The sequence below is a fragment of the Mesoplodon densirostris genome, chromosome 9, assembly GCF_025265405.1.
Source record: "Mesoplodon densirostris isolate mMesDen1 chromosome 9, mMesDen1 primary haplotype, whole genome shotgun sequence".
Lineage (NCBI taxonomy): Eukaryota > Metazoa > Chordata > Mammalia > Artiodactyla > Ziphiidae > Mesoplodon > Mesoplodon densirostris.
In genome coordinates, this window is record NC_082669.1 from 87,360,514 (window position 1) to 87,375,544 (window position 15,031).

General features: G+C 33.7%; 1 protein-coding gene across 3 annotated transcripts in view; it reads right to left on the minus strand.

Moving 5' to 3' along the window:
* Window positions 1–1,758: 1,758 nt before the first annotated feature.
* POT1 (protection of telomeres 1) overlaps window positions 1,759–15,031 on the minus strand; it is an 82,346-nt gene continuing 69,073 nt past the window's right edge. For all 3 annotated transcript variants that reach the window (XM_060108522.1, XM_060108521.1, XM_060108520.1), the window contains exons 16-20: window positions 12,311–12,446; window positions 8,853–8,941; window positions 6,947–7,038; window positions 5,291–5,396; window positions 1,759–3,727 (exon numbers count right to left, since the gene is read on the minus strand). In XM_060108522.1, coding sequence (XP_059964505.1) covers window positions 3,615–3,727; window positions 5,291–5,396; window positions 6,947–7,038; window positions 8,853–8,941; window positions 12,311–12,446 — 536 coding nt within the window. In that variant the 3' untranslated portion in view covers window positions 1,759–3,614. The remainder of the gene's footprint in view (window positions 3,728–5,290; window positions 5,397–6,946; window positions 7,039–8,852; window positions 8,942–12,310; window positions 12,447–15,031) is intronic.

Genomic DNA, 15,031 nt, shown 5'->3' on the forward strand with positions numbered 1-15,031 from the left:
CATGGCGGCACCCTAACCTGTATTAGGAAGTCTGGACAGACTTTCAAAATTCCGATCACTTGAAAAACTCCAGGAGATATAGTGAAACCAGATCCCAGGGGCTCCAGATTTATTTAAAGGGAAAATACACCAGATAAAATACAAACTAGGTAATAAATATTACGAATAACTATAAGGTAATAAAGTCAACAACAAAATACATTCTATAAAAATGTAAAATTCCAAAACTGGCATAAGAAGAACACTTAGACCCCAAACCACTACAAAAATAGAAAGTGAAATGATCCGAGAATTCCCCACTAAAAAGTGACTTTTGCTGAATGATTACAAACAAGTTTCTCTATGTGTACTGACATAAAAAACCAAAATCCACTCTACAAAGTGACAGAGGCAAGTTGCAAAATATATTCATAGCATAATGCTATTTAAAAATATGTATATATACACATACTTACAGGTTCTCCAGGAAAACAGTCTGGAAAATTATACACCAAATTGTTAAAAGTGGTTTCCTCTGGGGTACTAGTTAAAGCACGAATTAGTTCAACCTTACATACTTTATGCTGTTTCAAATTCTTACAAGTACATATCACTTTCATTAAAAAAAAATTCTAGATAAAAACAAAACTTGATGAAATGCATGGTCAAAATTCAAAATACTGAAAATAATCAGAAGAATGTAGCATTTTCCCCAGATACCAATGAAAGCTTCCACAGAGTATAGAAGAGATTGGCTGGATTGAGAGTCACAATTAGTGACAAATGCATGCTTTGACTTTGGAAACAAAAGGGCAGTCAGCTGGGGAACAGGCAGGAGAAAGATTTTGGCCCATTCCTGTGTGTGCAAGTAGCTTGGGTACAGGATCTACAGATTTGAAAACCGGGCAGCCAGTATTGTGTGGAGACTGCTTTCCCAGGTAGTCAAAGATGTATTCATCTCCCTCTGTTCCATCAACACCAGCCTTTCTCTATTTATTTAGAAACAACACCCAATGTGCAACATGACCAGGGTAAAACGAAATGGGCAATGATGCACTCCTTCTCGGCAGGTATAGTTCCCTCCAATAAAGCAGTATGAGGTGGCCACAGAAAGAGCCTGTGAGCACTTTTCATTATCACATGTAGATAAAGAGGAATTGGCTGCCTCAGATTTTCTAAGACATGCACTCTCTTCCTCGTACAGAACAGCATGGGGGCCTCAAGAGAATCCAGTAGTGTCTGAAACAGTGGATGCTGCGGAGACCGGAGACTGAGGAAGAGGCTGTACGCATACTACGTTCTTAAATTTGTGTAATTTAAAATCTGACAGGAAGATTCTACCAATATTCACAGACTACAAAGGGGACAGGGCTCAAAATTGGGCACGATGGATTATCGTCCAGTTTTTGCTCCAGAAATGGAACTCCCCTTACACTTGGGCTCCCGATTAGGGTAAGGCACATACATCACCACTGGATAAACACTAGGGGTTGACAAACACTTCTTGTTCAAAACTGAAAAGTTAAAAACAAAACCAAAGGGCCTCCCTGGTGGCGCAGTGGTTGAGAGTCCGCCTGCCGATGCAGGGGATACGGGTTCGTGCCCCGGTCTGGGAGGATCCCATATGCCGCGGAGCGGCTGGGCCCGTGAGCCATGGCCGCTGGGCCTGCGCGTCCGGAGCCTGTGCTCCGCAGCGGGGGAGGCCACAGCAGTGAGAGGCCCGCATACCACAAAAAAAAAAAAAAAAAAAAAAAACCAAAAATGATGACAATGTAGGGGTTTACTAAACAAAACAAATGGTAAAGAGAAATCATGAAAATTCAGTTTTACTTTATTAACTGGCAGACAGCACAGGCTGACACGTATGGTACTCCCTGCACCTCTGACACTTACTCTCCTGGACTGGGTGCTTCCCGAAGGAAGAGAAAATGCCTGTCTCACTTTTGTGTCCCTAGCATACCACCAATATCAAAAATTTCTTAAAACATTTCTTAAAAGATTTTCCTTGAATATGTTTTGAACCAAGAGTGTACATCTCCAAAATATCAGCATTGGTCTCTTTCATTGTCTTGAACAAGCTGATAATCTGGCGATGGGGCAGATGGGTAGTTAGGTCTGGAGATGTGCTAATATACTCAGGAATTCGAATTTAGAGTTATTATGAGCAGAGAAAATCACATATTCAATCCTTTTGGCCAATAAGGTGTGAAAAGCCTTTTGGTTCTATCTGCGATGTTACTTCAGACATTTAAGGGAGAACTCACTTGCAGAAAACCCCATACCAGCTTTTGCTCCAGAGGCCTGAAGTGGCTAACAGTGCAGCCCCTGAGCAGAGACTACCTGAATTCAAGTGCTGACTGGCATTTAATAATTGTATGCATTTGGTCAAGTCAGCTTATCAGTGAAACCTTAGTTTTCTTATCAGGATGATGGGTTGTTTTGAAACTAAAATACATGTTAAGTGCTTACTTAGTATGGTACCTGGTGTGTAGACAGTCCTAAATATCTGTTATATTGACACACTTGCTTTGATTCTTCACCTCAAATCATGCCTCAGCTCAACATAGGGCAAATAAACGAAACAGTTGAAATGTGTACATTTATTTATTCTTCACTAATACTGAACTAGGCAGATCTGTATCTCTCAGTCTTCAGCAAATAACATACATAAACCTTTACATATATATAAATATACAGAAGCATTTGTATAAAATTGAATCTTCATGATTTTAAATTTGACAAATATCATCAGGTAAAAAGCAGACTATCATACTGAGTTAATTTCTCATTCAATGTTCAACCTGAAATGTAAGTATATTTTACATAAGACCCTACCAAAAAGGGTAACCTACATAAGTCGCTAACATTGCAGATCTGACCACTTGATTAGGTTGAGGAGGAATGGAATAACTTCTAATATCATGTAGAGAAACAAGCAATCAAAGCACATAATTCAGGTCTGAAATAATGGATTTATCCTCAATCGGTCAAAGTCAGCACCCAAAGAAAGCAATTCTGCTACTTCCACTTAAAGCAAATCACTCTTTTCAAGCACACTGTAGCTCACTCAGACAAGCACTTCTTCAAGGAGTACTTGTTCAAGCAGATCCCTTTGCATAAAAACAAAATAGATCAAATCCTTGTGCTCAGTAAGAGTGGAAGATTTAAGGTAAGGACATTTCCTAATCCCATATACATGCTAAAATCATCCAAATTGCTGATATAAAAATCAGGGCAGAAAAAGAAGCTCAACCAGGCATGATGGATGGCAGAGAAATCAGTGGCTGATACATGGAAAAACCAATAGGGAGAGTGATTTTTAGGGTAACAAAATAGCTTCTCTGAAAGGAGGAGAGTAAAGAGTAAATGAAAACACAGTACTTATTTATTTGATGTCTCTCTTTTATATCCCTCACAGCCATCATACTGAATATTTTGAGCAACAGGAACATTTTCAACTTATAAGAGGGCATTAAGATAACACAATGCCTATTTGTCAAAAAATTTTTAAATACTGGTTAAAATGGAAAATAAACCCAGAGCTGAAATCTTATGTCTTTTATAGCAATCTCATAGAAAACAGTAATGTTTTCCAAAATTATAGCATTTTACATATGCTAAGTTGAATGTCAAAATTAGATGAGATCTTCTGCAACTGTGGTGTCAAAAATCTGATAGCAAATCTGCTGTTCTGCTCCACTTGTGACATTATACGACTTGATGAAGCATTCCAACCATGGATATGCATCTACAAATCAAAAAAAGAAATGCTATTTAACCATTAAAACTAAACAAATAATTCTGAAATATGTATCTAAGCATAATGCTTAGCTAGTAAAATTATCATATTTAATTTAGCTTGAAAAGTAAACAAATACACTCACCACCTTTACCATTATCTGCTCTTCCAAATACACCCTGGATTCATGTTATTGTTTTGTAGCAATTCTGACTAATTTGAATTTTTTCCCAACAACAGGAAAAAGTCATTAAATGTGGGGTTTTTCAAAATAGTTGATAGCAAAGGTAGTAATCTACGTCATTCCCAACTTTTATTCCTTTTTTTTTCTGCTTATCACTTACTGATCTGCCCGTTTTGTTTTTCTTGGTTGACTGCAAAGAAACCAGCTCGCCCTTACATCTGTCTAGTTGAAATTCCCGTCAGGTACCAGGTGTTGTGTCCAGGCAATGTTGGCAGCCATAGATGCCATTTCCCAAGCTTTGGTCATGACCACAGTAAATCTATTTATAACTTCTAGAACAGTCTGTTAATATTTCTTGAAGTTTGAATTTGAAAGACATTTAATATAGTCCTCACTATTGGCAAGGGTCAAGCAAGACAGGCACTCTCCTACACTGCTGGTAGAACCACAAATAGGTAAAATGCTCTTGAAAAGCAATCTGGCAGTATGTTTCAAAAGCCTATCAGGCCTATGCTTTTTGATATGGCAGTTTTATTTGCAGAAATTTATCCAAAAGAATCCAAGCAGCCAACAAAAATAAAAGCTGACATCAAATAAAAGTATGTAAGTTAGACTTAGTTATGGATGTACAAAAACTATCTTTTTGGAATTGTTATAAAATGCAAAGACTGACCAGGGGAAAATAAAACCTGACTTAAAATAACCTATAAACGTTAAACTGACAACAGCTAGATCTGCAGGTGGTAAAATTTGTTACTGATGAAAAATTGTTATAAGTCAAGTTGTCTTAAAATGGCTTAGATCTGCAAGTTTCAATGCAAAGAGAAATAATGGCCACAAAAAGAAAAATCAGTGGCAGTAGGTGTAATCAATACAATTTGACCTGAAGACTGGTTGATGAATCAAATGTTACACAGAAAACAACTAAAGCTGACAAAAATATTTAGTAAAATAAAAACTTGTAAAATCTGAAACTAGTTAATATTAAATAGACAATTCATCAATGAATTAAACAGGCTAAATGAGTTTGTTATAGGAAATGTTTCTTGTCAAAATTTCATCCCTGTTGGTTTAATTTCAACTGTTTGTATGCATAAGCATCATATCAAATGTGCTTGTGATCAAAATTGGCTCCCCCTTGTTATATCAATATTCCAAACTATTTTTAAAAACTTTTTTCATTTCAGGAATTATGATTCATACCTATTTTATCCCTGCCACTATTTTCATCAATAGGTAGATCATACAGTATAATCAATCACTACTTAGTAATTTATTTGGATTCAGATTTCAAAGTTTTTAATACCTCTAAACATCCATAGCTTAGTCATATGCTAGGTATTATTTCAAGGAAAAGAATGAATGGATTGTTAAATATTACTGCCTACCAATTTTTACTCCTGGAGGACAAAACATATCCATGATCATATCCATACTTTGCTGAAGGCCATCATTGGTTAGGACTTCTGATGCTGGAATCTGGAAAAATTTTTCCTTAAGAAAAATATGAAGAAACAAGGAAATGATCTTTATCTTCTTCAGAAGCTATAATTAATATAAAATTATTTGAATATTATCTAATTAAAATAATCTAGACTATTTCATCATATCAATATCGTAGAATTCATAAACTAGAGTGCTAAACTCTAAAATCTGATTTACTACTTTAATCTAAAAACAGCTATGATACATATATATAAAATCAAGTTAAACCACTCTGACTTAATGATAAGAATAATGATTAGAATACAGTGAGGCTTACCTTGATAGCATATATACTGAGCACCTACAATGTCTAAGTGTTAAGTTTAAAAGAGTTTAATATATAGTATATATTTATTTGTTTAATTTTTTTCTCTTTTCCTATTTATAAGTTCCAGGAGGGAAAGGAGTTTGCTTGTTTCACTCATTGCTATATCCCCATCACAAAGAGTAGCACTTGGCATATACTAAGCACTCATTAAATACTTATTTAATAAATGGATAAATAATTTATTTAGGCAGGAGAAAAACTGTCCTCAACCTTACCCCAGATTTTTCCCAATGTGTGTAATAAAAAATTTAACCTCACTGGCCTTTGCCCTCAGTTTCTGAGAGGTAATCTAAGCCCTTGGAATGTCATGCTTCATAGGAGTATTCTTTTTTGCCTGGAGACCCTGGGTCACTCTAACATTGTGGTTTAGGGTGGGGAGTTTGGAGCATGTGGTTTTAACTTGACCACTGGAGGGGCTGAAGATTGAGATCAGTCACATGGGCAGCCAACCCTGACTACATGATGAAGCTCCAAAAAAACCTCTGGACACTAAGGCTCAGTTGCGCTTCCCTGGTTGGCAATACTTCATGTGTACTGTTACATATCATTTCCAGGAAAGTAACACTGTCCACTACTCCATGGGAAGAGAACAAACGGAAGCTCCATGTTAGAAACTTTCCTGGACTCTGCCTTATGCACCTCTTCCCTTGAGGATTTTAACCTATATCCTTTAGCTGTAATAAATTGTTAACAGTGAGCATAATAGCTTTCAATAAGTTCTGTGAGTCTTTCTAGTGAATTATCAAAACTAAGGGTGCTCTTGGGGACCTCTGAACTTTCAACTGGTGTCAGAAGTAAGGGTGGTCTTGGGAACCTCCAAACTTGGTACTGTCAGAAATGAAGGTGGTCTTGTGGACAGCTACCTAGCTTCACACAGAATAACTATCTCCCGATCAAAGTAATTTCATTCCCTCTAATATGAAATATGGAGGCTTAAAAAGCCCAGTGATATGCTAACAGATAATGCCTGAAGGTGTGGCCATACCTCTGCCTTTGACTCCTGGAATAGAACTTCCTCAATTTTTCATTATTCACATACTAAGACTTACAGTGTCAAATCAAAAGAGAGATAAATACATAGACAATTTAAGATTTATGTGCTTGTCTTTTATTTATTCTTCCGAGCTGCCTTAAATCTCCTCAGTAACAAAGTAGGCATGAATAAATATATTAAAATCTTTCAAAGTACTATTTTTTAATTAGAAGTATCTTCACTACCTCTATTACTTACAGAATCCATGAGGTAAGCTTCCAATACTCCTGTTCCATCGTCAAGAGTAAATGTCATCACAAACACATGTTGGAGTGGTACAATACCCAGTACTAATGAAGGAAAAAAGTTGAAACCATATGAATCTCCTATGCCTTAATCAAAGTAAAGAAAAAATTGTTTTATGATATTAGATACCTGTTAGTCTTATTTACTAAAATAACTCAAGAGATTAAAAAAATGTATCCCTTTCTGTTCTCTAATACCAATATATTAAGCTCATTTTAGAAGGGTAATTTTGGAACATTAGACTACACCTGTATAGGGATAATGACTCATGAGCAATAGTATCTTTTTAAAATTAAATATTAATACAGCATTATATTTAAAATGAGTTGATCTTGATTAAAAACATAAGCATAAAAACCAATTCATGAAAGGCAACTCAGAAACAGCATACAGTTCAATAGTTAAGATTTTTTAACATGTCTCTCTCCTTTGTATTTTAAGCATAGGGATTGATTATTTTTTAAGAGATATCATCTGGTTGAATGATGTGAGAATCTGAGATTTCATAATTTGGTAAGATGAGGAAAAAGTAAGAAATTAAAGAGATGCTAAATCATATGAAAATTTATAGGTTAAAATGAACATCTTACTTTGTGTCTGGAAATGGAAGATATTCAATATGCTTATATAATGGAATATTGTCTTCCATTTGTGGAATCCATATTCAGTAATAAAGGGAGCAAGTAAAACAAATAAATTAGGGCATACAGACATGAGAGAAATTGCTAATACAGAGGAATTGATTTTTAAGATTCAGAAGTTCTCGATAGGCATAAACTGTGAGCTAAAACCAAGAAGGATGAACATAAAACCTACCCCGAGGGACCATATAAGCAAACAAAAAACTACATTTAGTACAGGATGAGGAGACCAAGCTTGAAGCACATAGTAAGAAGCTTATGCAAAAATAACCTGGAATTTCACTGGACCACAAATAAAATATGAGTTAGCAGTATTATATAGCTGGATTAAAAGAGAAAGAAAACAAAACCAAGTATACACATAAATATCTACAGAATAAAATTTTCAGGCAAGTAGGAGCAATATCCAATCTTAGGTAAATAAAGGTTTTCTTCATATTCTGAATTGGCCAACACCTGTAGCTCTTTTTCTAGCTTTGAGGACCAAACTTTGAGAAGAGCATTCGTAAAATGGAATGTTTACTGAAGAGGAGAAATAAAATAGTAAAGAATGTGGGAAAGTACCAAAGGAAGTGAGGGTACCTGCTTGGAGAAATAAAGACTCAATGAAGACTTGACAGATTATCTTCAAATGTACAGTTTGTTGATTTTATAGAAGAGGGAACAGATGTACTCTAATTCTAGTACACAGAATGTGGCCCATGTTAAAATTATAGGTAATCAGATTTTGCCTCACTGTTAAGTACTGCACCTAAAAAGTAAGATATGTTACCTTGCAATGTAACGAGTCCCCAGTCACTGAAGAGTTTTAAGCCAAGGCTGGATGACCACAGTTAATAACGTGATATAAAAAGATTCTTGTTGCTCCAGCTAAAGACTTGTATTGGGTAAAAAGTTGTAATAGCTATCTCTACAACTCTGTTCAATCCCAAGATACTATAAACTGGAGAGATTTTTCACAAGTTGTATTTATGATTACTAAATAATTAAAATGTAATAATTGAAAAACATTGGCAGATGCTTGAAAGTAAGTTTTCAATTATTTTAAACATTTATACTTTTATTATGACCACTGTGAATGGTTTTACTTAAGGACAATTAAACTTTAGTTCAGCCTTTGCTCTGGTTTTACAATATCCACAAATATTGAAATATTCTCAGTGAGATCACCTTATACAAAGACAGTTACAATGACAGGACACAGAAACTTAGCTAACCTTCTGCCACAGAAGAAGGAATCCACGATGTTTTATCAACCAGGGAATTTAGATTCTGTATTGGTCTCAAACTAGAGCACTGTTTACATCTAAATTAATAAAAGAAAAAAATGATTTATTATAAGTAATTATTACAACTCATTTAATTATTATAACATTTTTGCCATTCAAGCATTCAGTTTAAAAAGTATATTATTAAACAAAAGAGCACTGCACTTCCTGTATTGTTATATGCATATTATGAACAGAATTATTAAAAAAATAAGCTTCTTACAATAGAAGCAATCTAAAAAGATAGTACAGTTCAGAATAAACAACTCTAAGTTGACAATGAGAGAGGTTCCAGGTGCAGATTGTTAATTAATTTGGCTAATTTCCTTATCTGGTAAAACAAAAAGTCTAAAGAGACAAACTCTAAGGACTCTTTCATTTTATGGCTCTGTGAACAATATGGAATAGCCAAGATCTTAATTTTATAAATATAGCAACAGGAGAAAATTATTCTAAGGAAGTCAGTACTAGCACATATTTAGAGGATCAGAGTTTATGATGCTTAGTACTATAGTTATCCTTTGTATACAAATCAGTCTAAAATTACATAATACACTAAAATTGCATATTATCTAGTATAGGTATTTTGCTTTACTTACATACAAACATTTTAAGTATAAGCAATTTACTTTTTACTATATGTATTAATGTTTAGGAGATGTTGATGAGAAAATATGCTTGGATAAAAAATATAAAAATCAACATTCAAAAGCTTCATGCAGATTCCTTTTCATTTGCAATCTGGGGGAAAACAGAGGGTAACTATATTAAATGTTATCCCCTTCCACTCTTTAAATACATAGAAGTTTTTTCTTTAACAGAAAAAGGTAATTGAATGACGAGTATTAGTTTCTTTAAAAAAAAAAGGCTGTGATATTAAACTTTAGACATTGATAGAGCAAGTTTACAAATTAAAAAGTGTACAAATTAAAAATTAAGAGTAATAAGCATAAATTAGAGAATTCATTACTTCCAAAGTAATAAAAGAGGAAAAAGGAGAAAAATGAGAACATTTTAATAAATTAATCCAATAGAAGACTGGAAAAAAATAAAGTAATAACAAAAAAAAGGGTGGGAAAAGAAACAATAATAGTATGATAAGTGGAAAACAACAAGAAATACGTATAGAAATAAAACCTAAATGTTTCAGTAATTAACATATTTTAAACTCATCTATTAATAAACAACTAAAATCTACTGATAAGTATTTATTTATGAGACCTACTGAAATATAACAACAGAGAAACATAAAAGCAACGGGATGAGAATAAGATACACCATGCAATTACCAACCAAAAAAACTCTGATATAGTAATAAGAAAATGAGAAAAAAATAAACCTTACAGCAAAAAATCACGATTGAAGATGAAGTCATTACATAAGGATATACAGTACAATGAATTCACCAGAAGATGAAATACCGAACCTGAATGAGCAAGCAAAAAGGACTCAAAACATATAAAGTACACATTGACAGAATAATAGGTCACAAACCTACAATCACAGAGGCTGTTAAGCACAGTCTCTAAGAAGTGATTAGACAGATAAAGTTACAAAGGAAAGATAAGTTTTGGATACGATTAACAAGCTTGTCTAATGGACATTAACTAAACACTATTAAACACTAAACACAACTGTTAAAGAATACACATTCTTTTTAAAATCTATGTAATATGTACAGATTATGAACAAACACATTCTAGGATAAAGCAAAACTAAACAAATCTCAAAGAATCATTATGAAATGCATCACGCTACTTGATTAAAAAGTTATCTAACTAAAATACAAACAAAAACATAGCACCTAAAATGAGTGTGTGGAAAAATTTTAAATACACAGTGAATTAATTCATGGGCCAAAGAAATCATAATAGGAATTGTGAAACATTTAGAAGTGACAAGAAAAACACTACGTATCAAATCTTCGGTTAAAGCTATGGCTATTTTCTCAGGAGGTATATTACAGACTTAAATACAAATATTTTAAAACATATTAAAAAATAATGAATTAAGTGAGGTAAGCATTCAATTAAAAACATTACAAAAAAGAAATGCCAAGGAAACCTATAGAAAGTAAAGGAAGAAAATAAAGTTAAGAACAATAATAAAAAAATAGAGAGCATGAACAAAAACAAAAGCTAGTTGCTTTGGCAAAAAAGTCCAAGGGAAAAAAAGGAGCAAATAATATGAAGTGGATTCAAGAACAGATGAAGAGGAGATTTAAAAATAATCAGAAAGTATTATGAATTATTTTATCTCAATAAATTTAAATTTAAAAGATAAATGAAATACTTCTCTAGAAAACTTTCATTAATAAAATATTCAAGAAGAAACAGAAATCCTTAAAAGATGTGTAACTAGTAAGAAACTGAAGCATTAGTTTCTGTTCCATTAAAAAAGCATCAGATCCAGAAATCTAAGTAAAGTTTTGCAAAAACTTTGTCTTGTCAAACATTTTGGTAAATATGACTATATTAATATTTGAAAAATCTGTAAAACAAAAGGAAGCATAGAGTTAAAAAGTCCAGGACAGACTAGAAGTTTGATGAAATGCACATAACTGACAAATGTTTAGTATCTCTCATATAGAAAGAATTTTTACAATCATCTAAACACACACACAAGAACCAAAACAGAGACCAGTAACTGAATAGAAAAATGTGAATATGGAATTCACAGAAGAGAAAACCTAAATAGCCAATAAACATGAGACTTGTTTAAACTCCCTAGTCATCTAGGAAATGCAAACAAAAACAACATAGATACTATCTGATGCTCATCAGTCTAACAAAATTACAAGTTAGACTAATACCAAGAGCTAACTGTGGAAGAGAACCCGGGATAAACAAATTTTTACACACAGCTGATTGGACCATAAAATGTTACAATCATTAGAAAAACAATTTGGTATTTTCCAATAAAGCAGAAAGTATTCTATAATCCAAGGTTTCTCAAAGCAGAGCACTTCCAGGGTGATTGTTTCATCAAGTGGAAACAGAGATTCTATCTATATTGCCTCCTTCCAAACCTAGACATCTGTTTCTAGCTCCTGATGTATTCTGATATCTTCCAGTTTCTCAGTGGCAACTCATTTATAATTTTGTGGCACAGAAATTCTGGAATTCAATCACTTAACTTTTACTAGGATACAGCTCTGAACTTTCTCTGTAACTATTATCTAAATTGTTATGAAAGAAAGCAAATGAATATTAGCCTTTGGGACAGCCTTAAACTTAGCATACTGTAGGCACTCAGTATATATGGTATCCAAAGAATAGATATATACCAAAAAATCTAGTACCTATAAATTGGTACTAAATAAGTATCCACTGAATATATAGTAACAAGTGGAATAAAATAATAAATAAAATTAAAAATTCCCAAAATTCTCATTATTGAAAACATACCCATAGTGATGTATTTTTCCTTGTATAAGGAATGGTGCTGAAAGGTCGAGGACTTCCAGGTCTTCATGGCCAGATCTCACAGGAATTACACTATGAAACTTGTTTGAGAGTTTGCAGATTTCATTAAGTGTACCTCCTATTAAAAGAGAACAAATAAACCCTTCAAGTAGTACAAATATAAAGTAAGCAAACTGGGGTACTTATTAAGTAACACATGAGCAACAGTAAAGGACTAAAGGGATTGACAGAAAAAGACAACAAATACCATGAATTTAAGAGATTTAATGCACTTATACATTTATTGTTAAAAATGATAATTTGTAAGCTTAGGATCCTATTCATTGATTAAAGAAAACACTGAGCAAAAATGCTGAGATTTGAGCAAAATATAAGGTTTGTGAAATATGAACTGTCTTTTAAAATTTGTAATTGCTCTTTATGCCAGGAATACTTTGGTTCAAATGATCTAAAAAGAACGAAGTTCAGAGTCAAAATATGACAGGATTCCCATTATTAAATTTGCTATATACTACTAATGTCTAGGCAAATTTAGTCTTGAGTTTGAAATAAATCTTTTCAGTTTAACACTGAATTTAAATATAGATGCAAACAGTTTATGTAACAGGAATTCCTGTACAGTGTTTATTCATTCTTTCCTATGCAAACCATCTCACTTACCCTAATGCTACGACAGGGTGGGTATTAAAACCATCATGTTGGCTGAGAAGAAGGAGTATGCTCAACGGTGCACAATTATTAAAAGGCAGCATTATCTCTGATTACTCAAACCTACTGGTACCTTTTCTGGTGTATTTTTCACTTAGATTGATAATTCTTCCTCTCCAGGGAAAGAGAATATGATTTATAAAAATACTTCTGAGTATTTCCTAAAATTTGTGTAAAATTTGTAATGTTAAAATTCAATTGTGAGGGGGAAGCATTTCTGGCATAGCAGAGTAAGAAGGTCCAAAAATACACTTCTCCCTAATAGCAAAAACAACTTTGGCAAAAGTTGTCAAATTCAACTTTTTCAGAACTCTAGAAATTAACCAAAGGCTTGCAACAATCTAAGGAGTGTTTATTCAAAAAAAGTGGATAAATCTTATAAGAACAGCAAGTTTCATGGTGTTTTAACTTGCCCAGCTCCCATACCTCTTCCCTCAGCTCTGTGATAGCTGGAAACCACAGGTTTGCCATGTCATCCTACAGTTAGATTTTAGCCTATGCTTAGAGTTATAATACTCAGAAACATGATAAAATATAAGTAGCTTACATTTTGATGAAACCCTTTTAAAGTGCTTTCACATACACTTTCATTTGACTTTATTAAAAGGCTCTGTAAGGTAAACTGTTACTACTTTGGATGTACATATATATTCAATAGATATTTACTGAGAGCCAGTTACATGCCAGGTTTACTACTCTAGGTGCTGAAGATACATAGATTAAAAGAACATGTATTCTGACCTTGGGGAACTTACATTCTAATAAAGAAACAAATCTACAAACAGACAGATAAAACACAAATATAATATAAGAAGTGCTCTACTAGAAGTTCATATAGTATGCAATAAGAAATACTCAAATCTGCCTGATAAATCAGAAAAGTGCTTGATGCATGTAGGTGTTTGTTAAATATTTTATATGAATTGATGAATAAAGGGAACTATTGAGTTTACTTCTGAAGACGTATTAGAGCAGAATTTCTCAGAACAGTGATAGAATGGCAGAGAGGCACAGAGGAATATACTAGGTTTAGGAATTATTACCAGTTCAATATGGTTAGAGGGTGGGATGGGAATTGCGATAGGAGGTGAGACTGAAAGCTTGAGGGTTGACTGGTAATTAAAGATAGGATCAGGAACTAAGGGGACTTCTTTATTCAAGCTTCCTTTGGACCGTCAAGGCCAACATGGCTTCAGCATAGAATTCTGTGGGAGGCAGCAAAGCACAGAAGGAGCCGAAGGCATACGTGACATCCTCTTAGTTGGCCCTACAAGGACAGTTCTAATAAAGCCTGATAGAATCACAGCTTTATTTTTAGGCCATATAAATAGATTTAGTCCATATGTATGTGTGTGTGTGTGTGTCTGTGTCCTTCTGTTTTTGCATCTATCTCCTGGTACAGATTAAAATACTGCTAATGGAATAAGATGTCACATCTCACTCATCAAAATGGCCAAATTTTTTTAAAGCTCTAGTATATTATGAGGAGGGTAGGTGAACAGATAATCTCACACGCTGCTAAAGCATGTGCATATTATGATAACTTTACTAGAAAGTAATTGGGCAACATTCACTTAATTCCTTGTGCCCAATTACACTTCAGGGGGGAGATAAAGTTCATCACAGAGTTGCTATGTAAAAAACTGGAAGCCATTCAGTTTCACCACCTACCTGTACTAGGAAAGACATTTATCTCCTGTGTGGTTCAGTTTTCTCATGTATAAAAAACAGCTTATAATAGTACCAACTTCACAGGATTGTTGTGATGATTAAATTAATTAAAATAGTTTCTGGTATGCTATAAATGTATTAAAACAAGTCATGTTCATAAAAATAATATCAATGTTTATATACATGTGTATTCACATATATACATTATTTTTTAAAATGATTATGTGTTACTTTTTTTTTTTTTTTTTTTTGCGGTACGCAGGCCTCTCACTGTTGTGGCCTCTCCGGTTGCGGAGCACAGGCTCCGGATGCACAGGCTCAGCG